At 42.4% G+C, this 26,258-nt stretch overlaps 2 protein-coding genes across 12 annotated transcripts in view; one reads left to right on the top strand and one right to left on the bottom strand.

Annotated features, from left to right (window-relative positions):
• Positions 1 to 723, bottom strand: part of CCSER2 (coiled-coil serine rich protein 2) — a 142,030-nt gene extending 141,307 nt beyond the window's left edge. For 3 of the 11 annotated variants that reach the window (XR_011151644.1, XR_011151642.1, XR_011151643.1), the window contains exon 1: positions 526 to 682. The gene's annotated coding sequence lies outside the window, so the exon portion shown is untranslated. Of the gene's footprint in view, positions 1 to 525 lie in introns of all 11 variants that reach the window. The other 8 variants (XR_011151648.1, XR_011151650.1, XR_011151649.1 and 5 more) reach the window with 8 other exon arrangements.
• Positions 724 to 6,963: 6,240 nt separating this feature from the next.
• Positions 6,964 to 26,258, top strand: part of BICC1 (BicC family RNA binding protein 1) — a 91,923-nt gene continuing 72,628 nt past the window's right edge. The window contains exon 1 of the mRNA XM_069019114.1: positions 6,964 to 7,308. Coding sequence (XP_068875215.1) covers positions 7,107 to 7,308 — 202 coding nt within the window. The 5' untranslated portion in view covers positions 6,964 to 7,106. The remainder of the gene's footprint in view (positions 7,309 to 26,258) is intronic.

Raw genomic sequence — 26,258 nt, 5'->3', positions numbered from 1 at the left:
TTTGGCTGCAGTCTTCAGGATAGCAGGAACTGCCAATGCGCCTCTTCTACTCCTGGTTTTAATTCTGCTGTGTGCTAGAACCATTTCTCTATTTGAGCAGATTTAGCTGTTTAGTTGAAATAATTACATTTCTGGCTGATGCAAATCATTCAAGCTCAGTTGTCAGTATAAATTCTTCAAAGCCACACAAGGTGCCAGTTGTTGAGGGTCTAAGGCCAATGTTTTCTGACTCTTATGATAAAACCCCCACAGATGAGCAGTTGTTTCCCAAGCCTTTAGAAACATGGCTATAGCACTCTATCCTTTCATGCCTTCATTTAAAGAGAATAAATGGAAGGAAGTCTTTATGTTTAATTGTATGAAGTCTTCTGATGCATTCTAATGGCTCAAATATGCCTCTGTGTATTGCTAGGCCTTGGGCAGGGGAAAGCACACACAAAAAAAAAGGAACAAGCATATCCATACCAGAAAGAGCCATGCAGGGAGCCCACGCAGGAGCAAGAGACAGGACAGAAAACCACCTACCTACAATGCAGAATCACCCTCCCACCAGGGCAGAGACACAACACAAGGCTGAGACCCAGAGAAGCTCAAACCAGGAATAAGAGCTCAGGGTCAAGCTTAAATGGAGCTCCTGGGCCCATGGGTAGAGGGTGTGGGTGGGACCCCAGCCCAGGTGGGGCTGATCAGGGCAGTTCAAGCCTGTTAGCACTCAGAGCCCTGGCACTGCGGGAGAAGGGCTGCCCAGGGCTCAGGGATGAGTAGTTGAGAGAAATAAAAGCAACCATGTTCTAAGTGCTAAATATATCCAGGTGCTTTTTACAGAATAGTGACTCACCAAGTGCAAACAATTTTATAGTAATGAAGTCAGTTATTAGACTTGTATGAAAGAAACAAAACAAAACAAGAAACCCTGAAATCCCATTTTTCTGTTCAGTTTCTGATAGATACTCCAAGGCTGATCTCAGCAGCTATTAGCCTCAGTAGCTATTAGCTACCAAAGGGGAAGTGCATTAATTACTTCAGCCATTTTATACAATATGAAAGCCTTGAGTGACTGAAGGAACCTGTGCAGTGTAAAGGAGATTTTCATTTAGTTGAGAGACTACTGTAGTAATTGAATAAATCTTATCAGCTGAGACAAACAGAAGAGTAGATTTTTCTCAATGCATCATTGTTAAATGCAGCATTTTAGCTATGCAGGATGCTAAGAAGAATGTACACTACATATACCAATAATAACAAACAAAAATAACCAGAATATTTCTACTAAAGAAGGTTGATCCATTTGGAACCTGACTCCAGAAAACACTTTTACCTGTCTGTAATTTTATTTCCATTAGTTTACAAATATAGAGGAAAACTGCTTCAGTATATATTTAATTTAAATTGAAGTATTTACTCCCCTCAATTGCAAACTTATATCAGAATTTATTTCAGATACCCTCTCCTTCAATAAAACCACTTTTTCCTGTTTGACACTTTATGTGAGTGGACTAGAAAGAACATAAAACATCTAAAAATCACCTGTGAAGATTACAGTGGCAAGAGGCGAGTTTCAAAACAGAAGTATTTTTTCTTAATCCAGGAGAGCTTTTTTCCGGTGGCTTCTCAAGAAGAGAGACAACTTTTCTTGTTCTTAATTAAGGAAAGAACATGGTTAGCAAATTCAGGATTTAGGTTACAAACCAACTCTTCCCTATTTACAGATTTGTAATGCAGTTCCTTTGACAGAAATGCAGGATGTTACCTGACATGACAAGGAGATTGCCAGTGCGGGATTATTGTTCTCATTCTTTCTGGTTCTTTAGAGTGCCATCTTCAATTCTAACTCATACTCTTATTTATTAATTACTCTCCTTACAAATTAGGCAATATCAGTAATTTTTTTTCTGTTTGGTAATATTTAAATCTCTCATCGTAGTGTTCTCTAATTAGATTTAGAATGGGAACTATGACTTTGCTTCCGAGAGCCAAAACAGACAGGTTGCACTCTTGCCAGAAAGTGCCCGTGCCATTTCCAAGAGTGAAAATTCCTGGACTTCTAAGCCTCGTACATTTGTTTCTAATTCTCCTAACATTTCAGAAGAGACAAGGTTCACACAGTCCATCTGTTGAAAAATCTTCCAGAGATTAAGATGTTTAAAACTGCGTGGCTCCAATAAATAACAGTGTACATACAAGGTTGTACAGCACGTTGAATGTTACCAAATGTTAACACCTCATGTGTGCTCAGTCAGACTATTAAGCCGAGGTTCAATGGTTTTCTGTCAGGTTCACCAAGGCTGTATTTATTTCCCTGCTCATTCTCACAAGCATTAATGGCTCTCTTTAAAATCCTTTGGTGATGGGTGAGGTACCAGAAAACTGAAAAAGGTCAAACATAGTGACTGTTTTTAAAAATGCAGGAAAGGAACCAATAAATTCTAGACTAGTCAGTTGAACTTCTTCTCCCAGAAATATTCTGGAGGAAAAAAAGTAATTGGAACAGGTAATTGGAATAGGTAATCTAATAACAAGAGTTATACACAGCAAGTGTCATATTCTATGACAAGAATAAATCCTACCAGACTAATGTGCTACTGTAGCAAACCAGCAATGTCTACAGACAGGGGAGCAGCAGCAGAGGCCATAATTCAGGACTTCAGCAGAATTTAAATCCTATTTCCTGTATCATTCCCATAAAATATACCAAAAACTGTCAATGACATAAAAGTGTGTAATAAGCATCCCCACACAGGACTTAATGTTGTGACCATTAAGATGGAAGGATGTATCAAAATAGACAGATATTCTATCCTGGGCCCATATCTGTTCTGTTTCATTGATGATTCTATGAGACAACTGGACATATGCTTCTGAGGGGCATAAAAACTGAAGCTGCAGAAGTACAACATTAGTGCAAATAGATGTCAAAAACCCAGGAACACAATCTTTAAGAAAAAAAAAAAAGGATTAAATTCATTTGGGACAAGACCAGGAGACCATGCTGAGCAACAGTAATCAACACCAAAAACGTACATCAAAAAACTACATTTGTTGAATGATGGCATTTTCAGAAAAAGACCTGGGGGTTCCAGTTCATGAACACAAGCCAATAATGCCATGCAGACAGGATAAGCACTCCATAAAAATGAATAATCAGGAGTACAGGTTGTGAGGCAGCTGGTAAGCCCATGCAGTTCCGTCCAGCACTAGTCAGGCCTCGGCCAGGGTACCCACTCCAGTTTTGTGCTTGTATTTCAAGAAGGATGTAGCCTACTATGGAAAGAGTTCCTTGCAGACCAACAAGAAATACGACCTCTGAGAATCAGCTGAAAGACTTAGGAGTGTCTAGCTTAATGAAGGTAACGCTCAAAGACTAATCAATGCTTGATAAAGGTATTCCTAAGCACCAAAGTCTGATAGAAAGAAGATATAATTCATTCATTGTGTCCATGGTGGACAGGACAATAACTAATAGCTTTAAGTTGCAGCAAGAATAATTCAAGTTACTTATTAAAGGGAGAAAATACTTCTTGATGGTAAGTGAAGCAGAGGAATTTCTTGGATAGGTCATGAAGACCTCATCATTAGAAATTGTAAAGGAGTGAATAAACAAATATCTATCAGGAATGAACTCAGCATAGTTAGGAGATGAATGAGATAAACTTTTTGTGATCTCTTTCAATCTTTTTTTTATGGTTCCATGATTCAGTATAGCTAAAAAGGTGTTTCAGAATCTCTCTGCCCTTATGGTTAGAAAAAGAATTTATCTGGGGAATTTCCAGGGGTGGAAAAGTTTTTATAACAGCTGTGGAGGATGTTTTATTTATTTGCTGGTGGGCCTTAAGTGCACAGTACTTTAGAACACAGTAGGCCACATTATATTATTCTGAGAAATTTAAGTTAATGGGACTCACTTGGGGAATATGGCATAACATCATGAAAGACAAAATATTATGGGCTCTTACTTCAGTAAAATAGTGAATGCAATAAAGCCTTTCAAAACATCACCAGCATTAATTTTCACCAGCAATAAACCTCTCCCAAATAACAACCCCCAAATTTAGCACTCGTTCCAGAAGAGCATTTCTAGATACTACAGATGATGAAAGATTCTGTGTGCCGCCTTCTCCTTCCCCACACTCACTTTGCAGCTTTCCAAACCGCCCTTTTTGCACCCACCTAGGGAACTGCAGAAAAGAGCACTTTGCTTCATTGTGGTGCTGTGGAGAAATTTGAGATCAAGAAAAATAAATAAATGCAAGCTCTGCAATACAGACTGTGCTATATTAACGATAAATTACATTGTCTTAGTGGTCCATTTATATTTAACTTCTACCTCTTGGGCCCGTGGAGTGCAGACACACCCAGCCATCAGCTCCATGCATTGGGAGCAGCCCCGAAGCAGACCTGAACACATCCAACGGTGCTCCCTGCATGGTACACCAAAATGAGAAAGATCCTGTTATTCTTGTCTTTGATCAAGCTCCTGGCCCCAGAAAAATGGCCAATGTAAATTTTATGTGCCAAAGTCAACTTCAGCTGATGTTCTTTCTAGCCATTTGATCTTGTATCTGCCAACTTCCACCCATTTCCCCAGTTTTATCCACATTTAATATTATGTAGCCATTAAAAATGTGTTTTTCTACTTAGTTCAAGTTTTCTGTGTAACAGGCATTTTATTCTTCCCCTGCAATATACTAGGAAAATAAAATTTCATTTATTCAATTGAAGTGGTAGAGTACTGAATTTAACTGTAATAATGCCTAATCACTGTATCCTTCTTAAAGCATTTATATGGATTTAAATAGGAAATTAAAGAGTTTACTTCTTTTTTTTTAATCTAAAAGCACATTAAGAAAGGGTTATTTTCAGTGAATAAAAACTAAACTGTGGACATAATTATATTTAAGGGGTCTTTGATTGATTGTATTATTTATATGGCTGCTGAAAAAAAAATACTGCTGGGTTCAACCAATTGATGGGAAAGAAGGTTTCTGTGGTTGTATTGCAGGAATGGATAAAACACAAGGAAAGGGACCTCCTGGATTTCCTACTCTGAGGATCTCTGACTGTAAATCTCACTAATTTTTGAGTGGAAAATACCCAAATAATTGTTTTGCTCAGAGGAGCTAAGCACCTGTAGCTGTTGTGGATTGTAACTGGTGCTGTCAACACTCATGACTCGTGAATATTTGGATTGTGCAATGCACAGGTCCTGGCATCTAGAAGACACACAACTCCAGCTGGTGTTAGTCTGGGGTGAGGCAGCACACTTCACTGAATTTCAAGTTGTTTTGATAAGGGCAGTGCTCACTTTCCCATCTGAAAAAAAAAAAAAAAAAAGGTGCTTAATGACTGTAAACTTCTCAACTGGGAAGGAAAAGACTTTGAGTCTTTCCTGAGACTGCCCCACACATCTAAAATGAGATCACACTACAAGAAAACATTAAGAAAAAGGGAGTTTGCACTGATTTCATGACCTGCATGCGTATTTTGTTCTAGCGTTTTTGACTTTAGACATTTTATTTCCCGGGGCCATGAGAAGTATCAGAGGATCTTGTGAGCAGTGAGTTGCATGCAAGCTGCTGGCTACCATCCACAGAGGCTGAGACCACGAGGAGAATTAAACACTACAATTAAATACTAGAAGTTTCCACTAAGAATACCTCACTCCATGCATGTAATGTAGAACTGGAATCATGGGTGTTGTAGAATTCATGCTGTCATGGAACTAAGTGGGAAATACATGAAGACTCAGTTAGGCAAAACTTGTACTCTGTAAAAATGAGTGCATTTTGAGACTGGACACAGTGCAGGTCCCATCTAGCTGGAGTACCAGCAAATCTCCTCACAAATGTTAACATGGTAACAATTCAAGCTGATGTTACCAATGAGGTGAGTTCACCATCACGTCAGCTGTAATTTCTGTATTGGCTTCCAGAGTGCACCCAGCAACCTGGTTTGGCCACCATAAATGCATGGATGCTCCAACTCTGGAGAGAACAGGTGTCTGCAGTACTGCAGGGTAGGACACCTTGTGGGATTCCAGACCCAGTGCTGCTGGATCATCTTCTATCTAGCAGACTGGAAAACAGCACAAAACAGTGATTAATTGAAACAGAAAGCTTTCGTTGGAGGTAGTGCTGTGTAACTTTTTTTGTCAGAGAGGATTTCTCTGATTCAGTAGAAACCACCAGGCCAGTGTGGCAGCTCATGCTGATGTTTCCTCTACACCAGTGCGTGCTTCTGGGCTGAAACTGTTTGCAAAGCGGTATGAACTGTGCCAGTGTACATCCAGCTGGGATTCTGGGTGTGGATAAACACAGTTCTGCTGGAACGTGAGGGACGCATAACCCAGTCTCTTGTGCTGCGGCACGAGGCACTTCTCCGTCACGAGGCTTCGTGCAGCGAAACGTCCGAGCGGGGAGCCAGGCCCTCGTCCCCCGCGGGACGGGATGTGCCAGCCAGGGCACCACGCAGTGACTCCGGGACGCGCGGCAAAGCTGCGGCGAGCTGGTCCCGCCGCGCACAGCGGCGCGTTTCGGGATCGGCTCCGGGCACGGGGTAACCCAGGACCGCCACCCGCCTGTCCTGTGTGTGTGGCCCGGCACCGCACGGTCGCTGCCGACCCGCGCACAGGGTCGGCGGGTCGCCGGATGCGGGGGGATCCCGGCTGAAAGGGCGATCCCAGCTGGCCGGGGGACCTCGGCTGGCGGAGACCCCTGCCCAGCGCCCTGAGGCGGGGGCGGTGCCGCTGGGGGCGGTGGCATCTCCCCTCTCCTCCCCTGCCCTCCCTCCGTGCCTCCCCGCCCTCGGCCGGGGCCGCAGCGCTGCCCCCTCCCGCCGGGGATATCCCCGGCCCCTCCCCGGCGGGCGGCGGCCCAATGGAGGTGGGGATGCTGTGCGGGCTGCGGGCGGGCTGGGGGCGCCGCCGAGCCGCGGACGCCGCCGGGCCGGGGCCGCGCTCACTCGGCGGGGAGCCGCGGGCAGAGGCGGGCGGCGCCGGGGCTCGGTGCGGCGGCGGCTGGGATGCGCCGGCCGGGCGGCTGTGGGGGCAGATAGCGTCCCGCGGGGAGGCGGCCGAGTGGGGCCCGGGGCGGCGGCCGCCGGGCAGCGCCATGGCGGCGCAGTGCGACCCGCTGAGCGGGTACCTGCCCCAGCCGCTCTCCGACCCGGGCTCCAACAGCGAGCGCAGCGCCGACTCGCCCGCGCCCGGCTCCGAGGAGGACTCGGCCGGGCCGCCGCGGCCCCTGCACAGCCCCGAGTGGGGCGAGGAGCGATTCCGGGTGGACAGGAAGAAACTGGAGGCCATGCTCCAAGGTGAGGGCGGGAGCGGCGGCGGTGCCCGGGGGGGCGCGAGGCGGTGGCGGCGGCCGGGAGGGGCGAGAGGGGGCCCCGGTCCCCGCCATGCCTTGTCCTGGCTCTCCCTTCCCCGCCGGAACGGGAGCCCCGTCCTGTCAGCTCCTTCCTCGGGCGCTGGACGCGGGCCTGGGTCGGCGGGAGCCCCGCGGGCCGGTCCCGGCTCCGGGCGCTGTCGTGGCCTCCCGGGCCGGGGCTGCTCCCGCTCTGCCGGGGGAGGCGGCTCCTTGTGCCCCCGGCGCGGAGCCGAGCGCCCCGGCCCCGTACCCCGGGCTGCCCGATGCCGCTTGGGGCCGCGCCGGCGTCGCGGGTGGTGCCGGTGCCCAGCCCTGCCGGGGCTCGTCCTGCGCCGCGGGGCTGCGGCTCGCAGAGTCCCGGTCCCTCAGAATTCCAGCTGTACGACCATAACGTCCCGCTCGGGCAGGGCGGTGCGGGCTCTCGGCTTTCGAGGAACAGGCTAGCGGGCAGGAGCCGCTGGAGCCGGGCGTCCCGGCTGGAGGAGCGGGCACGGCTCCGCAGAGCTGACAGCGGCCGCCGCTGCCCTGGGACCGGCTCGGCCCTTGGCTCCGCTTTCTGGGATTTTTTTTTTGAAGTTTTTTTTCTTTCCTTGAGGCTACATATTTTGCTCCAGTATGTTTTGAATTATCTGACTCTCAGTGGAAGTTACGTAGGCAGCTTTTGACAAAACAGGAGTAGTAATTGCTGGTTTTGTTGCTAAAGAGCACATGAGTAGGTTTGAACCAGTTGAGGATGCTGCTGAGCAGGGTAATTCCCCCGGGGTATTCCTGGCTGTCTGGTCTGAGGAGCCCGTGAGAACCGAGGATGAGTTTCAGGCCTTACAGTGTCAAATCTTAAGGTGCGTTTGGATCAACAAGAAGAGACGGTGGTGGTTTCAAGAGGGCGCTTTTTCCTTTCTAACTACTGGTTTGTAAACATTTAATGTTACACTAACATGGTAACTCACATATTTGTGTACATTTTCAGAACAAACAGACCTGACAAATGTTTCACGTGGCATGTCACAAGGAAGGCATTTCAGTCACTTACTGGAAGTTTTAGGTGCTCCCTACATGAGCATCCCCTGTCAAGGCTCCTGCCTTCCTCCCTGCAGCGGTGGATGGGAGGCTTGGGGAGCAAGCAGGGGAACAGGAGCTGGTGAGTTGGGTTGGTCACTGAAGAGCTGCGGTTTGACTTGGTGACTACAATGATTGGAATTTTTTTAATTGAGATGCTCTCTCCTGGGGGTGAGTTAATCTTTAATCAGTTAATACTTTAGTGCTAGTAGAAAAATCTCATTATGTAATGCAGTAAAGACAAAGGAATTTGGAGAAACAGAACAGCAACAAGTGTTTATAAAGATGTGCTCATCAAAAGTGTCTGAAAACCAAAACCACATGGGTATTTCTGTGTAAGAAGTGGTAGAGAAGGGTCAAAAGTTAGAGTCCAGTAAGAAGATGAAGGTTGCCTTAATTTTTCCCTCTAATAGCTAAATAAATTTCCATTATCTCATCCCTCACACACTCCTTTCTTCTACTGCCCAAGGTGGTAAGCACGAAGAGGTAAACAAAGCTCCCAAGCAGAAACCAAATACTGTATAGGTTGTGTGACCCAGCAGAAGCCAGTGTCAAAATATAAGATCTTCTTTGCTCCTTTTTCAGATTTTCTTATCTTTATAAGAAGAATAAAGTAATAAAAGGTATATGAGTGATGGAGCACAGTGAGTAAATGCAAGCTGAATACTGCCTGCTTTTTGATGAGAGGCTGCTGTGTGCCCTGTCTAGAATACACATGCTTCAGGTGATGGTTTGAGGAAGTTTTGCATCAGATAGTTATCCTTGTTGTGACCAAAAGTTTGTTGGACTTGGTAATAAGTGGTTTTATCTGAACTGTCTGGCTCAGTGTTAAAGAAAACCTGCTTATTAGGAAACAAGAAGCAGACATAGTAGTCCTTTCTCTCAGAAAACCGAACTGTTTGTTAAACATTGTTACTTTCTGTCAATGTCCTCTCAGTTTCCTCTCTGTACTTTGTAAGTATTTGTCTCATCTCTTGGCTTACAAGCACCTCAAGCACCAAGTAGCTCTGTCAGCTCACCGTGAAGCCAGATCTGTAACTGGTAACCAGAAATTCAGAGTCAGTTGTGCTGCTGATTACAAGCCAAACTTGATTTTCTTTTTTAACTTCTCCCACCCTTCCCACCTTTTGTTTGTGTCCATCTTTTGGGAGTGAAATTTTGACTTGCCTTCGTAGGAAAGGGACAATGGAAAGGAAGTAGTGTGAACTATCTCCAGAAACAAACTTCTGTTAGATAATTTGTAGGGTTGTGTTCCCTATGGTTTCTAATACCAGATCCTTCACTGGAAGTTCTTAAAATATGCAGAAGTTGCATTATGGAAGAGAAACATCTCTGTAATCCAAGTGGTGATCAGCAGATTTCTTATTTCTGAAAGCCAATTTTTTACACTGTTTTTTTTAAATTTAGGTTGGTATAAATATAGCTTTTTGTTCATATTAGATGCTTAAAGGCTCCTCTTGCTTTTATGAGCTATTAGAGAGCTTGTTTGCTTTTGTGAAAGTTACTTTTTAAATGATTAAAAAACTTAGAATATGTTCTAGTGATCTCCATACCTTTCCTGTAATTTGGAAGAGTGAGAATGCATCATCTTTAGTTCAGTTGTCTTTAAAGCCAAGTTTGAAAGAGCATCTGTTGAAAAAACTTACCAGGAACTGTTCTCATTCTTGCTCGGAGGTGCCTTGGTGGCTTTTTTTTTGGCTCATCAACATCTGTTGTTTGCTGTGCTAATCATGAAATGTAAGGAAAAACTATCTGGGAGAAAGGATATGCAGCAGGTCTGTGTTCAGCTCGGTGTTTCTGTTACTTTTTGCTTTGCTGAATTTTATATATGTTGCTGCTGTGGTTATTTTCATCATTCCCACAGCTGATGGTTTGTGGACAGTTTCCTGGGGGCTGGGGCTTATCCCAGTGAGGCTCACCTGGGAATAGCAGACTCTGCAGCTCAGGAGGGGACTGGGGCACCTTCCTGTGAGATACAGAGTAACTGCAGTAAGTGCTGTAGCAAGAACTCCTCTTTCAAAAAAGAGGTGCAGGTGGTTTGCTACCAGTTGTATCTGAAGCAGAAATCAAATCTGACTTGAGGTGTCAGAAAATTTTGATAGATTTGAGAGTGCTTCTGCTACCTTTTTCCCTCCCCCCCCACCCCCTTTAAAAATAATTGTGCTGGTATTTTCTGAACAGTTCTGTTTGGAATATCAGAAATTGCAAAAGCTGTGGTGAAACCCTTGAAAATATGATTTTTTTCCTTGTGTCCATCTTCTTTGTACCACTGTTTTATTACTTGCACATAGGTGACTGGAATCATGTCCCTTAAACAAATCTCAGTCTCTACAGTGGGATGTAAGCTCTCTTATGCTGCATGTCTTCATCAGAGTTTGTTAAACAGATATTTCTAGAATAATTTTTTCTTCTAGTAGGCCAATCTGAGTAAAGCAGTTCAGCTGTTCTTCTCAGCAGTGAGAGAAGATGGTATTTCCTAGTAGCCCAATTAATTGCAAAAATTCTGGTAAATGCTTAGGTGACTTCATATTGTGGGATGATTTACTTGGTGCATGTTTGAGTGCCTGTTACCATAGCAGCTGAGTATTATTGTAAAAATGCAGAACAATAAACTTAGGAAAGCTGTCCAGAAAGTATAATCTATCAGCTAATGTTGCAGCAATCAGTAGGCTTAGACAGGTTGGCCATGAACACTAAAATAACCCAAACCAAAGAAAGCAACACCTTTTTTTGCTTGCGTGGTATGTCTCATTTTTGGTTACAGAATGTTATGCCAATCTTGCATTTCAAATAATCCTTTTTCTTTGTTATGTTCTTTAACAGACATATGTGATTTGTGTGGTTTAAGCACACATGGTTAAATATTTTGTGACTTTATAATGCACTATCACACGATAGTAGCTTGGTAAAAAAAAACCAAATCCATGCTGTTTTTAATAAGAGTCTAAACCTAACAATGATGTGTGGCCCCATATTATATATGGCTCTTTCAGTAAAAAACAAAACTGTGCTTGTTAAAATTCTGTTCTTCTTTGTTCTGTTTTGGATTTTTTTTATGCATCGTCTTTCATTTTGAGGACTCTTCAGAGTAATTTTAATTAGGGATCTAAAACTTTATGGGTGGTGGCTTTTTGTTCTGTGTTTTTATTGGTTTTGTTGGGATTTTTTTTCCCTTATGAGGTAATTCACCATTTGCCTGACTATTTACTGATAAACAAACACATGAAGAAAAGCATGGACCTACATGCCCAGGGAACTCTGAGGAGCACTCAGCAGCACAAGCACCCACTTTGCTCTTGAGCCCATCTTACAGAGCAGGTTGTGTTGCTACCAGGTGGGCACCTTGGAAAATAGCAGTGGGTTTAGTACTGGCTATACTGGTTATGTCACAGTGTAGCTGCAGTAGGCCAGAATTACAGGAATCACATCAATCTGAATTTATGTCATGTAGACTCAATTTCTAAAAATAATAGTGGATCACTGATTAATTTCCAGGCAGTTAGGATAGAAGTGCTGGAACAAATTCCCTATGAGCAGCCAGTGCAAGCAGCTTGTTGAGATGCCTTTGCTTAGCTCTGTCCTGCCATTGCAGCATTGGGTGAGCTCTCCTCCATTCTACTCCCTCTGTTTTGGTGCCCTTTGCCTGTCATGGAGAGCCAGAAAAATGCTCAGCTATTAATTTGCTGCCAAAACAAGCTCTATTTTTCTTCGGGGGGGGGGGGGAGGGGGGGTGTGACATGAATACTTAGGTAACTTTTTTGCACAGCTTCATCCAGGTGAAACTTACTGTAAATCGATTGTTAATTCCTTTGCCTAAAGGTCACCCCTGAGACCATTGTCTGATCTTGATTGTACTTATGCAATGCCTCTTTCTGATGCCTGGATGATAACCAGCTTTGTTTGCTGATCCATCAGGTGAAACTTGTGTTTAAACAAGTGTATTTTCCATACTTAATGCATAACTGTTGGAAAGTTTACTCCAGTACTTTTCACAGCCTCCTCCACTAGTTTGTTTCATCTATAGAGAATGATAAATCGATAAGTGTGGCATGCAAATCTTGGGGAAAGAGGAGTGGGGGGAAGAAAAGCACTTTTATTTGAATGTGCTGAAGAAGACAGAGATATTCTAAGAAACCCAGGCCTCTGCTGAGTGCTACAAACAATGGCTTTATTAGAGGCTGGACCCTAATGATACGAATTTTGAGCAAGTTGGCTGCTTAACAGGCAATCGTAATGGCCCTGACTCTGATGGTTTCTGTGCAGGGAGGGCAAGCTCTGTGTTACATTTATTTGGGGTTTTTATGTTTAAGCAGGAATTACTGATATTCCCCTGGATTTCTGGAGGGTGTTTGTGATGGTGGCAGAAATCTGTACAATAAAACTAAGTTTACTGTGGTCCTTCAAATAACTAGTGTACCTTGCTTGCAACTGAAGTTAAAAATACTCAGTGCTGTTGATTTATACTTCTGTTTACAGTTCCCATGTCCCTGTTGGAGCTCCAAGGGTTGTGAACCTATGTTTTGTCTCTGACCAGATGCATAGTGAAATATCTCCCTCTTTATTTTAGTGGCTCCTAACCACAGCTGCTTTTCCTAGAGGAAGAAAATGTGGGGTTTTTCTACTACATTGCGAGATTTGTTGGTGGTTTTTATTATATTTTGTTCCTTGTAATGTGTCAGCATAACCTATACAAGGACATAGTTGTGGGGAAATTGGAACCTTCCTAATAGCATTTACATTTGGTTTTTAACTTATATGTAGCAGGAAAAAAGAATCCAAGTTTTGTCAGGTTTTCAAATCCCTAAAGTGCTGAATAGTCTATTTCTACAAAAAATAAATACATGAAATGCATTTGTGTGACTTGTAGTTCTTGCATTCCATTATTAACAATTGTAATAATACCACTTTCTCAAGTTTCAGTGTTCAAGTAGTACAACGGACTATCATGGTTTGGCATGAGCTGCCGAGTTAAGTATTGCTGGCTTGCACATTCCTGTTGGTTATATTGTAATCTTTACCTCCATTGGAAAATATGTCCTATTTTGAGTACTCATTTCAGGCTCTTGGCTTTATGCCTCTCAAACAATGAAACATGCTAGTTTTCTTTAATTTCAAACCTCTGTGTTGAAGAACTAATAGGTTTTTTTAAAAACATTTTTACAGTAGTGACCTTTACTGTGAAGACTCTGTGGTGACTTTCATGCACTTTGAGCTTAAAAACTAGTATGACTACACGAGTTGGAGTTCAGCTAGAGAAAATAAGCACACCTAATAAGCTATCTGAAGGAACAAGCACTTGATTTAAGGATTTCTTCTTTGAGATGCTACCTATTGATCAGTGGTAGTTTCTAAAATAATTTTGACTTAAGCAATTCAAACCATTCCTTGCACATAGCTTCAGCTTTTGTTCAGTATTTGTTTTTGTTTCTTGTCTCTGGCCTGGACCAATATGAGTGTATTGCATGAGGCAAAGGAACTCTTCATGTTTCAGTGACTTTTATAGCTGATTTATGTAAAGATGTTTGTAGTGATACCCTCTTTACTGGAATAGGAATACGTGATTTAAAAAGAAATAGTTTCATGTTAAAGTTTTGTTGATGTTTTGAAGGAACGCTCCTGAGCGAGAGTGTTACCTCACTTGATAATACAGTCTAAGGAATCTTAATAATCAACAAGTTCTCTCATGTGTGAAAGCAGTTTTTGGATACTCTTGATGTCTCTGCAGGAAGAGATGGGTGTGATGGATAGGGGGTTGAAAACAAACACATAACAGTGAACACTAAGTGTCTGAATAGGTCACTTGCCTGGTAGCATAACTTCATTTGATTTTTCTGCTGCAAGCCAGATTTCATGGAGAGGCTGATGGGCATGTAGCAACACTGGTCTGTCCCATGTTGTCCTGCTGTACAGCTCTACTGTAATAGACACTAGGGTGTAGCAATTGGGGAGGCACCCCATAGGCATGTGCCTGCAGGACTGTTACAGGAAAACCTCTACTGGGAAACCCACGTGTGTGGGTACATCCCTGAAGCACCCGATGGTAATGCGTGAATAGCAGGCAGGTGGAACTGCAGGGTTGTGGTCTCCCTCAGGCTGGAGGGGTGTGGTGGGCTAGCTCTTGGGACTGGAGTCCTTCAATCACAGGGTCTTTAGGGTGCGCAGAGTGGGATGCTGAGGAGGATGTGGAGGAGTGGCAGGATTGCAGGGAGCTCTGTCTTGGAGCACACCACCAGCTGTTTGAGAGTGCAGGGTCAGGAGTGCTGGGTGGTTTTACAGGTGGCTGCTACAGACCATCTGATTGGGAAGAAGCTGCAAATGGGGCCTCAGACAACTGGAGGGATGCTCCTGTTAGCAAGCCTCGATCCCCACAGAGGACTTTAACCCCTCTGTTCTCTGCTGGGACAAGAGCCTGGCAGGACACAAGCCATGGAGGAGGTTTCTGGAATGCTTTTGTGACAACTTCGGATCAAGGAGGTCACAGCAGGAGCTGGTTTGCTGGGCTTTTGCCTTGCTTGCAAGGAAAAATTAATCATGGATGTGAAGATGGAAGGCAGCCATTCAGAGGGACCCTGACAAGCTGGAGAAATGTCCCAAAGGAATTTCACGAAGTTCCCAAAAGGGAATGTGAAGTGCTGCACCAAGGGAGAAAATAACTGTCACAGGTTGGGGCCTGACACACTGTGCAGCCCTGGTGAGACACATCAGGAGTGCTGGGTGACACATCAGGAGTGCAGCCCTGGCTTCCCCAGTGGCAGAGAGACATGGGCATTCTGGAACAAATCCAGCTAAGGACCACAACGCTGAGGGGGGACTGGAGCAACTGACACAGGAGGAGAGGCTGAGACGTCTGGGATTGTTTATCTTTAATCTTGAGAAGGCACGGGGAAGACCGTATGAATTGTGTGTGTCAGAGGATATAAGCAGATGGAGCCAGAGTCTTCTCAGTGGTGCCTAATGACAGGACAAGCAGAAGAATGCCATTTTATGACTCTTCCCCTTTTTCTGAAAAGGAAATAATCCATTAAATCTGCAGACTTTTTGGGTTTTGCAATGTTCAGTGCTGAGGTGAGGTCACTGCTGTCTCTTTTGGACAGCAAAGGAATCAAAGGATTCTTAAGTACAATTTCAATTGTTGAGTTAAAATACTAAATCTGGGATTGGACTGTAATATTAAAGCACAGTGTTTATTAATGTTAGGTATTGAAGATTACTAAAAATACATTTTTTCAGTAAATCCTTGATTAGATACCAGTATTAAAAATATCAGTTTGCAGCCTGAAAGTGTACTCCAGGGTTGATAAAATTGTGGTTGAGTTAGGGGTCAATTTGCCTTCCTCAGGGCATTGAGAAACATCTGCTGGGATAAAATGGTCTGTGCATCCCAGCTTTAATAGTCCTGGTAGGATTTGGTTGTGCTGGCCCCCAAGAAGGGAAGGGGATGGCTGGGACAGGCAGCTGCCAGGGCGGGTCCTGGTTCTCATGCCTACGAGGGATGCTGGGTGCTGTGTTTGGCTGCAGATCATAGTTTTGGGGTGCTCTGGCCCATGGGAGCACTACTGGAAGGTCCCTGCAGCCTGGCTGGCTGAGCTGGGACACAGATCTGCTGTGGCAGCACTTGAGTGCTGCTGCTTTGCTGCCTTCAGACAGCTTTTGAAATGATCATTGTGCAAGGATGTAGCTGTGGTTAGCTCTGTGTGCTTCTCACCTGCCAGAGATTTTGCTGAGGCTTTATCAGGGTTTGTTCCCAGGGATAAACTAACTGCATGTTCAGTGATGACTGAGCAGTGGGAGCTGACCGTGGGCTGGAGAGGCCTTGCTGGTTCCAGTGGTGTAGTTCAGGGACTCTGTGCTCTGGATCACACTACATCCAACTAAACTTTGTGTTCCTGCTGATGGTATGTGAGCAAGCTGTGAAAACAGGACTTGGGAGTGCAGCTGGGATTGGAGCGCAGTCCTGTTATCTCTACTGCTTGGATGCCGTTGTGTAAACCACAGAAGTACACGTTGCTCAATTCATCCTTCCTGGAAGTGTCTTCCTTGTGCATGTGAGTGAGAACAGGAGGTAACTTGTTCTTCAGGTTTCTTTTCCTTCGAGCTTGAAAGGCTTTTAAAATATCTTTATAAATGTATTGTTTATGGTGAGAAGGACAATAATAGATGATGCATTTAAAAGGCATGAGATTTCCAGTCATTCTGACTACCTCCCAAGTGGCCAGCTGCCAGCAGCTGTGTCTTGAATTTGGCATCTTGAGATCAACAGTTTATAAATGCTGTGGAGTAAAACTGTAAAACTCTTTTTATTACTTAGCGCTTTTTTTTTTCTTTTTTTTTCTTTTTTTAATTGCCCAGGCTGATATTTCCTAGAACTTTAAAAATCAGATTTTGGACCATTCCTTTAGCGACTGTGAACTTCTGGGGCACTCTGGTCACTTGAGGAGGTGCTTTCCAGGACGCCCACACAATCTGCCATCTGAAGATGTTTTGAAGTTAGCCTTTGATTAGCGATGCTTTTGTATGCAGTTAAATGTTTTAGCTGTTACCATTTCTAGAAGGGCTCAGATGCAGCCTGGTAGAAATTTTACTGGACTGGAAGGAATATTCTCTGGTTTGCTGCTTTGAGACTTCGAAAAAATTGCTTTTCTTTGCCCCATCTGATTTGACTGCTAAGCCTTTTCCCAGAGATAGGAAGCTGGTCAGTGTAGCTGGTGCCAGCCACAAGGTATCTGCATTCTCCATTCTGATGCAATTCCAGGGCTTGCCTGATGTGGGAAGGTTGCAGTAAAACTCAAGAAAAATACTTAGTCTGTATAAAATTAGATAAACTTGTATGGAGAAGCTTTTTCACAAATATGAATGTATGCAGTGAGTCCCTATTCCTCTTTTGGCTTTTTGCCTGTTGGGAACATGTGTAGATGCAAGTGAGGCATGAGCCATCCATTTTCCATTTACTAAATGTCTCTGCAGGCCAGGACTCAGAGGCTTTGCAAAATCTTGATTCCATTTTCCCCCTAAAACTATGTCATATGAATCAGGTCTGTAAGAATGGTTTTTGAGGAAAAATAAGCAGCAATCATTGTGCTTATGTGGTTATTGTCAGGCTTGAAGTATGTAGATGCTGAGGAATGTTTATTATACTGGGGCTTTTATAGGTACTTTTTTTCCCTCATCTCATAGAAAAGTTTTTCTGGTTGGTTGGTTTGTTTTCCTGTGGGCCTGCCCAACATATTAAGAAGCTATGGGTTGATAATTTTTTTTAGGTCTTTCATCAGTCCTTCTCTACAGCTTTTTAACTTGCAAAAAATAACTTCTATTTGTAGGAGTTTTAATGCCACAGGTTTTTTCTCTAGCTGCTAAAATATTACAGAGGTTTTGAAAGCAAAAAATTATCAGTAAGAGTGCCAAGGAAAGAAAAAAAGAAGCCTCATTCCAGATCATTCAAGTGAAATATATCTGCATATTCAAATTATGTACTTTAAAAGATTGAGCTATGTGTTTTCTCGCTTACTTGGCACAAAGTATGTGTAAAAGCTTGAACGACTGTCCATACTAGTGATGAGATAACAAGCAGAACTAACCCAAATTACCATTCTGCTGCTTGTGGAACAGCTCAGATCATGGGCTTCATCTGTTTAAACTTGGTTCTTAGAAAGGAATTATGCTAGATTTCCTTGTGAGGAGAACTTGCAACATTTTTATAATCAAGTTGAGCTAAATGGTCTGTAGTACAACATATCTGAAAATTGATATGAAGCCAAGTAAATCTGGTCTGAAAGAAGCAATGTTAAAAGATAATTGGAGGGAGAAATTGGTAACACTGGTGGCTTATCCTGTTGTTTTGAAGTGCTGCTTTTGTTTTCTGGAACATGTACATACATCTGTGCTGTTCTTACCTCACACAGTCACACAGTGGGTCAGGAAAGGACCATGGGGTCATCTATTCCTACCTCCCTGTTCATCCCAGAGCATATGGCACAGGACTGTGTCCAGCTGGGTCTGGAATATCTCCAGTGAGGGATATTCCACACCTTCTCTGAGCAGTCTGTCCCAGTGCTCGGTCACTGCACAGAAAGGAAGTGATGCCTTAGGTTTTAACTTTTATATTTTTCAGATCCTGTGCTGCTTATTATGTAACTCAAACTTCATACAGCCTGTTACCTACTGTTCTCTCATTCTGGTTGGACACAACAAACCCTCTCTAGGTTTGCACTTCAAGGATGCCTTGTTGTCCCAGGCCCCAAAATATGTGCACTAAAGCCTCTGAACAGGGGGCAAACTTGGGGTAATTACTTCATTGCCTGAAATTGTAACTGGAGAATTAACCCTGATACACAAATAGACCAAACTTATAAAAGTGTGACAAACCTGTGACCCAGGGTCCTTCTTGGGTGTAGCCTCTTGACTGCCCAAGGTGTACCTTTGAAGGCCTTCAATAAATACCTGCTTTTATTCTCTTAATCTTGTCTAGCCTCTGTTTTCAGGTAGTCATTTCAAGGCATCAGAAGTTCTTCCTCGTGTCCAGGTGGAACTTCCTGGGCATCAGCATCTGCTGTTGGCTCTTGTTCTACCTTGCTATGTAAAGCTTTAAATTTCTTAATTGTTTTGATAGTCTAAGGTTCCATGATGATGTTACCATGTATTTCAAGGTTTTAAATAGATTTTCACCTCTTCCTTTTTTGTTTATAAAACATTTTTTAATCCTACATACAGGTGATGATATTTCTTTTTTCGTTTTAAGCAAACTTTGGTTTGGGAAATCTGTGTAACCAGTCTGAATTAGTGGTTTAACCTTTAAGTGTGCCTTTTACCTTATTGCCAATCCCTTGGTGTCAATGGAGGGCTTTGATTATGTCTATTTTGATTGGCTCTGTTCTGTTCAGGTTGTGCCTGCAATAAATTTATGGCAGTTGAATATGTGAGATTGGTAACTTAAGACCAAGCATCTTGAGAGATGGAAAAAATTAAATCCATAATTCCAAAATAAAGTCAATTATAAGTGATGCAGTGAAACGTTCTTACATTTAGTTAGATTGCTGTCTTCTGAAGATATTCCCTGTGACCTTTACGGTGAGGTTTGTGTTCCTTGAAGGTATATAAAGTGGGATGCAGGGTAATTAAACCAAGAGCTTTGTTGTAAGAGAGTTCTTGTACAGAACACAACAGTGTGGTACCGAGCCACAATGAGTGAAAGATGAGCCATGTGCCGAACAGAAAGAGGTTAAAATCACCTGTGTTTAAAACCATATCTCTGTGTGTAATACTTAGATTTAAATCTAAAACTATACATATGTATTTATGTGTAGTTGAAATGAAGGATACATTTGCATGCCACCCTTGCTGTGATATGGAAGTCCTTTGTTTCATCGAAGGAATATGAGACTTGGTCTCCCTTTTCCTGGATGTGTAAGCGCATCCATGGGTGAGAAGTGCTACAGAGTGGTGAAATATTAAATTACATTAGATGACCTTTGTTTATATGCAGCTGAAGCAGTTAAAATAGCATTGATTTAAAGAGTCTGGATGTGGAATACATTTTTAAAATACTGTTTTATATAGTGGAAAAGAATCCTGCTATGTCTTTAGTTTTTTAGTTAAACAAACACAAGTGCTGTTTCTCCTTAGTAAATTTACTTCCGGAGTGTGTATAAAATAGTGGATAAGAGAGAATCTGTTTCTAATCTGTTCCATGTGCAGAAACAGTGAGTAAATTTGATCAAATCTTTAGTTCTTTATAAGCAATTCCTTTCTGAAATACGAACATATTCTGCAGAATTTTCTTTTCTTCCTCTGTGTGGAAGACATTACCATCATTAGAGTGCAGAATACATGGATTCTCAATATGTGTGAAATTTTTCAATGTACTAAACAATTGAACATGTAATGATGTTTTCTGGGTTGCTTAGCAGCACTCAGGTTTTTTACTTTAAGTGGTCTTCAGTGACATCTTTAGATTGTTCAGAGACTTGGCAGAAATAAAAAAAGTCATTCCAGTGTTTAAAACATGAGGAATCGTTTAAGCTGTGAGGAAAAAAAAGAGTAGGGTTGGCTTATTGTAAAGTTTTGTATATATTTAATCATTTACAAAACTGTATATTCTGTGTTCTTGTAAGTGTTTGAGGGGAGTGAGTGCTAGAAGATTATTCTGCTGGATTTTAAGTATAGTTTTAGGTATTTACCACCTGAAAGATGCAAACTCAGACAACAGATAAATTGTATCTGACTGAAGTTTTTTTTAATTGGTTTCTATGTAGGTGGAAGTACATTTTCTGTGTTTATGTAGAGAGCTGAGGGTTAGCGTTGTTTTGAGAGTGTAATACAAACCAATTAAAACATAAAATGTTAATACACTTTTTTCCTCAGAGGATATCAATTGCATATTTGCAGGAATCTTTTCATTGGGTGTCTCTCCTGTATCACTGCAGAGCTTCTGTTGGCACTGCCTTCCCTCCAGGCTTGAATAGCCAGCAGAGAGTTTGAGACTGGTTTTAATAACGTGCTAAAGAATTAAGTGCTGTCAGCTTCGTGCTACAGTTCTGTGCTGCCTGAGGCTGCTTTTGGTCTCTCTCTTCCCTGCTCCTGCTTTCTGCATTGCGTGAGTTAAAGGAATGTTCATCCTCCAAGTGGAGCAGTGGCTTGGGTCTGGCCACTCCAGGGCTGAGCGAGGCGTGGGAGCAGCGAGTGGCTGAGTTAAAGGAAAGATTTACACAACTGCCCGTGCAGGTTAGCCAGACCAGAGGGTGAGGGTGTCCAAGCCAAGTTTTTCAGACGGATAGGAAATACTTGCAAAGTGGGAAATCTCGGGACCCAAGAGGCAAACGGAGACGTGACTAAGAGGATTATTAAAGTCCAGTAGCTTTGGATGTGCACAGGAAGGATCTCCCCATACATCGCACGGCAGCCAGGCACGCTGTCGGGAGAGGAGCTGCTCAGTGCTTCTGTTCAGCCTCTCTTCCGCTCTCTTTCTGTTTGTACTGTTTTATGGGAGGAGAGGAGGAGAAACTACTCACCAGCTCTGTTCTGCTGCCTCCCAGCAGCGTGATGGATCGAGATCACTTGGAGCACATTCGGCATTTCTGCAGCTGGTACCCAGACTTGGGGCTGCTCCACTTCATGTGAGTGAGAGCAGGCCAAGGGCAGGCAGGGAGAGCTGGGAAGCTGCAGGGGCTGGATGAACACTCAGCTGTGTTCCATCCTCTCCTAAGCTGCCCTTTCACATAGTGTAGCTCATTGGTGAACATTACATTTGAGTGTAGGCTTTGGTGTAGATGCTTTGCTGTGTACCCACCTCGGCTTGGGTTCTTTCCATGTGATGTGTGTCACAAAACAGCTACTCTGGTTCATCAGGCCTGCCTCACTGGAATGGAGGCAGTGGCAAGATGGTTGGGATATTTGATATTTGGGTGCATTTTGTTTGCTGCAATAAAGCAAAGTCAGATGGCTCAGTGCATGCTGACTTCTATGTTAAAGATGAGAACTGGAGGACTGTAGTGTAGAGCTTCTGGTCAGGTGTCAGTCAGCCTGGATTTGCATTGTTCTAATCTAAAGAGAAGAGCCACAGCCACAAAATAATTTTTGCAGTCTTCTGGATGACAGTGGAGACTTTAGGAGTGTAGTTTTGCATACAGCTCAGTAGTCACTTTGTAAGGGATTGGTGCTGTGCTCTTCTACTCATCATCTTAATGTCTTGCAAATGATTAAAAAATAATTGGGGCAACACACATTTTTAAAGTAGATCAATTTTACCTGGTGGTGTGAAGGTAATGGTAAACTTCTAGATGAAGCTTCTCATTCTGAAACACTTGAAAGTCCTTAATATTTTGCATTTTGTTGTAATTTAACCCATCTTCCATCATTTTAATAATCAAAGGAGTAGGAATGTGCACTTAACAATGTCTAAGTAATTTTATGTCCTGCAAAAGAGTTTAACATCAGCACAAGTGAAAACATGGTTCTTTGTTCTAATTATAAAAAATAATTATCTTTGTGGTCTCCTGTGATTCCCAAGTGATGTAGTCTTCTCAAACATTCTGCTCTTGGGCTGTATTTCTTTTAGTTCAGAAATACAAAGTCAGTTTTTGTTATGAGGTAGTCTATGAGTTAAACCTTATTGAATTTAGATGGTATCTGAACATTTTTGAGGACAGAAGTAGAGGTGAAGATGCTGTTTAGGAGGAAGACACCTTTTCTGGTAAGTTAAGTAACTTTGAATTCAATTTTTTTAATGTGCTCTAATGACACTTGTTTGTTCTTCTGTAAGTGGTGGTTACTGCTGCAGGTGGATCCCAGGTCAACTCCTTTTGCTCAAGTACACACTGGTTTGGGATATTTCTGGCAGGAACTGGTTAATTACTGCAATATAGAGATTGAAGGGCACTGAACACCTTGGGGGACAGGTGCTTGAGCTAGCTCAGCTCCCTGGTGCTATTCCTTCAGCAATATTTCTTCAGAATAATTTCCTTTTCTGGAGAACCCTCTCTGATCTGTGGTCAGGTGGGCTCATGTAGGCACAGTGAGAGCTGGTTAACATTTCACTGTGACAGCTTAGGCAATGGCACTAAATTTGCTTTTCTTTTCTAAAACAAAGTTTTTCTTCTGACACCTTAAATTTGGTGATTATTTTTCATCAACTTACAGAAAGGATTTGTACGACTTTCTGCACATTGGTTTTGCCAAGGTTGTGGGTTTGTGGTAGCCGAGCAGTCTCATGATTTCAGGGTAACATCTTAAAGAGCTGAAAAGCATTTTATGGTGAAATCCAGTTGACCTGTAACAGAATACCCAAATTCAACCAAAAGCAAAACAGAAGAAAAAAATGCAAACAGGAAACATTGCTTTTTTTGGCAGTCTTAATAATAATGCCTTCTGAACTCCAGAAATGGAGTACACCAATCCAGACTTTCACCTCTGTTAATTCTTTATGGTTTGGGATTTTTTTTTTAATTATACGTGGTTGAGATAGGCAGAGACTTTCCGAATCTAGTGAGCTTCTTTGTAACTTCTGGCTGTTACAATGAACTTTACTCCACAAGAGTAATTTATAAACCTACATGCTTGTCCTTACAGAACAATCTACTGGTCTCCATACAAATTAATTAGTCCTAATTTTATGCAGTGCCTCATTATTTTTAGTAATGTGCCAAAAAAAGCAAACAATAGCCAAATTGTGTTTTAAAGGGACAGCTCAAATAGTTGAAATAGCACTGTTAAAAAAAAACAGCAGGAAGGAGGAAGCATAAATTAAGTGATAAAGTCATTGTTGGCGCAGTAAAAAGCACAGTACTGTCATGTTTATCTGAAGAACAGCATGAATTGTGAAGATTGGAGCCACATCTGATGGGGCATCCCTGTGCTATTGCATATAAGCAATAAACTATATGTGGTTGATAGTTGCACTCCTGTATTATTTTTGAGCTCAAGATTAAGTGCTCAAGATGGTATATATTGTCTTTAGAGTAAATAAGGTGCATGTGTTTATAATTTCATTGTTTTTAGAATATCCGGATTTCAATATCAGGAGATGGTGTTCTGAATCCTGGGCTTGCATTTCTCTGAGTATATCGACTTCTTTCAACTGTAAAGACAGACTTGATATAAAAATCACCCACAGTCTCTGCAAACTTAGGAACTTGGAAAATTCCTAGGGATTAATTGCAACTCTAGGAAGACCCAGTTAAATAAAGTCAATAGTAGGAGGCTTTGCTTAATACTTCTCATGTGTGGGTAGGGCTGTGTTTGCCATTTTTCTGCAGGAGGCACAGTGTCGTTTATTCTGAGTGGACGCTTCCACTGTAGGGAGGGTTTTTCTGAACTGGAAATGCCCATTTTCCCTGGTGGTGTTTGCATGTGCTGTGTGACAGCAGGGCTGAGCACGGCTTCAGTTCCCTGTATGGGGACTTGTTCTTACCCTTTCTCAACACATTTATGATTCAAGATCCCTGACTCTACCAGTGTAACTTAGTGTTTAACCTTCTCCCTCTTCCAGTGCAGTCTCCTGCTGTTTACTCTGCTTAAAGACTCCTGAAACATGAACTTTCCAAACATTCAGCAGAGGAACTAGAGCAGCAAGTCCTCAGTTTTTTCCCTTTCTCCTTGGTTTTAAAGCTAATCCATTTTAACTACAGGAAGAATGTATTTCTTTCTGTTGGCTGCTTTCTGCACAAAGCTTTGGTTCACATTGTGGAACATCTTGAAATCTATATAATTGTAATGGAAGAAGAATGTTAGGAATCTTTTGTGGACAATTTTTTTTTTTTTCTCAAAGCAGAGCTTTCTGGATGGCGAAGAGCAAAGGCTGTCATAGCTTTTTGAACTTTTTTGTTCTTCAGTAGCAGGCATTTTCATATTCAAGGACTCCGTGATCTATCCTCTCCTTCCTTTCTCAGGAAAATAATTGTTGGGTTGGCAATTTTAAGTGAAATACATAGCCTTAAATTTTCAGTTTTCAGCTTGTGGTACACTGCTGCTTTGTTTTGTTTTTATTTTTCTCCTGGATGGCTTTGTGGCTTATTCAGCATTATTCCAGGCTTTGCGTAGTTCTTGCAAACCTGTGGGAATACTGACCTGGCTTTTTCCATCATGAGTTGCTCTGTGTGATTAAAAAAGCTGAAATGAAGGTCAGAGGCTCAATATATTGAGAACAGCACAGTTTAAGATGTTGTTCTGTGGAGGGAGTTTTTTGTTAAATTAAAAGCATTAGGCATTATGTTGGTTTTATTATATATTAAATATTTACTATTACCTATTTTTATTTTTTTTTAACTTGAAAGTTAACTTGTGGAACTTCCAAGAACTCTAAATCTCACCCAATATGTGAAGGACTTCTGTCCTGAGGGCCTGATAAAGCTTAGAGGAAGTAACAGAAGACTTGGAAAATGACAGGTTTTTCTGTGATTGTGATACTTTCCTGTATGCACTGCAATTTGGTATTGAAAAATTACATGGCTTGAAATAGTCATCAGAGAGAAAGTGAGGCTGAGTTACAGCCTGTTCACCTCTTACATAAACTCTGTGTTTCTTATTGGGGGGGGTTTTGCTCCTGCTATTCATTGTTCATCATCTACTCATACTACACATTTTGATAGAGAATGAAAACCTAAAGCAATTTTTTTCAATATTTCTTAACTGGATCTGCTCAGGACTAGAACAAGGCTTTGTTGCATGTTTTATTTTTGTTTTTAAAATAAACTACTAGCTGGTGTTCACTGGAAACAGTAGCCAAATGTGGGCACATAAGGGGTATTGACCAATCTGTGCTCCAGGGTGGTGGTGGTGATTGTTTCTCGCTGAAATACAAAGCTAAGATCCCCTTGGCTGTCAAGTGGCAACAGTGCCATTATATTTTTACTCTTCAGCAAAACTGAGTGCTTAGGGCCTGGTTTATTGTTAATGCTGTTGAACATAAAACACATTGTTTTTGGTTGAAGAAACTACTGATGGCTGTTGCAAACACACATGTAGTCACTTTTTATTGATGGGTAGCTCATTTCTTTCACAGCAAGCTGACCCCAGTACATGCTTATTTATGTCTGGGAATGCTGACTTTGAGCTACTTCCCCCAGCTCTCAAGTGGACTGTATTTCCTTAGGAAGGTTTGCTGTTCAAGGCCCCCTTGCCTGTTTGAAACAAAACTGTTGTTTGAGTTGAGAAATCAGGCCTTTGCACAGCGTTCTTGTTTTCCCACATACCAGCATACAGATGTGGTTCCTGCAAATTAAAAATACCCTGTTTGTATAACTGAATTGGAAGTACCTTATGTATGTGCCTGCTTGTTTTTTAGATCATATGAATCACGCACAGGGACTTCTCAGGAGCAAACATGGCTCCATAAATAAATAAAAGAGC

Source organism: Aphelocoma coerulescens, chromosome 6 (assembly GCF_041296385.1).
Source record: "Aphelocoma coerulescens isolate FSJ_1873_10779 chromosome 6, UR_Acoe_1.0, whole genome shotgun sequence".
Lineage (NCBI taxonomy): Eukaryota > Metazoa > Chordata > Aves > Passeriformes > Corvidae > Aphelocoma > Aphelocoma coerulescens.
This window is presented reverse-complemented; position numbering and strand designations above follow the sequence as displayed.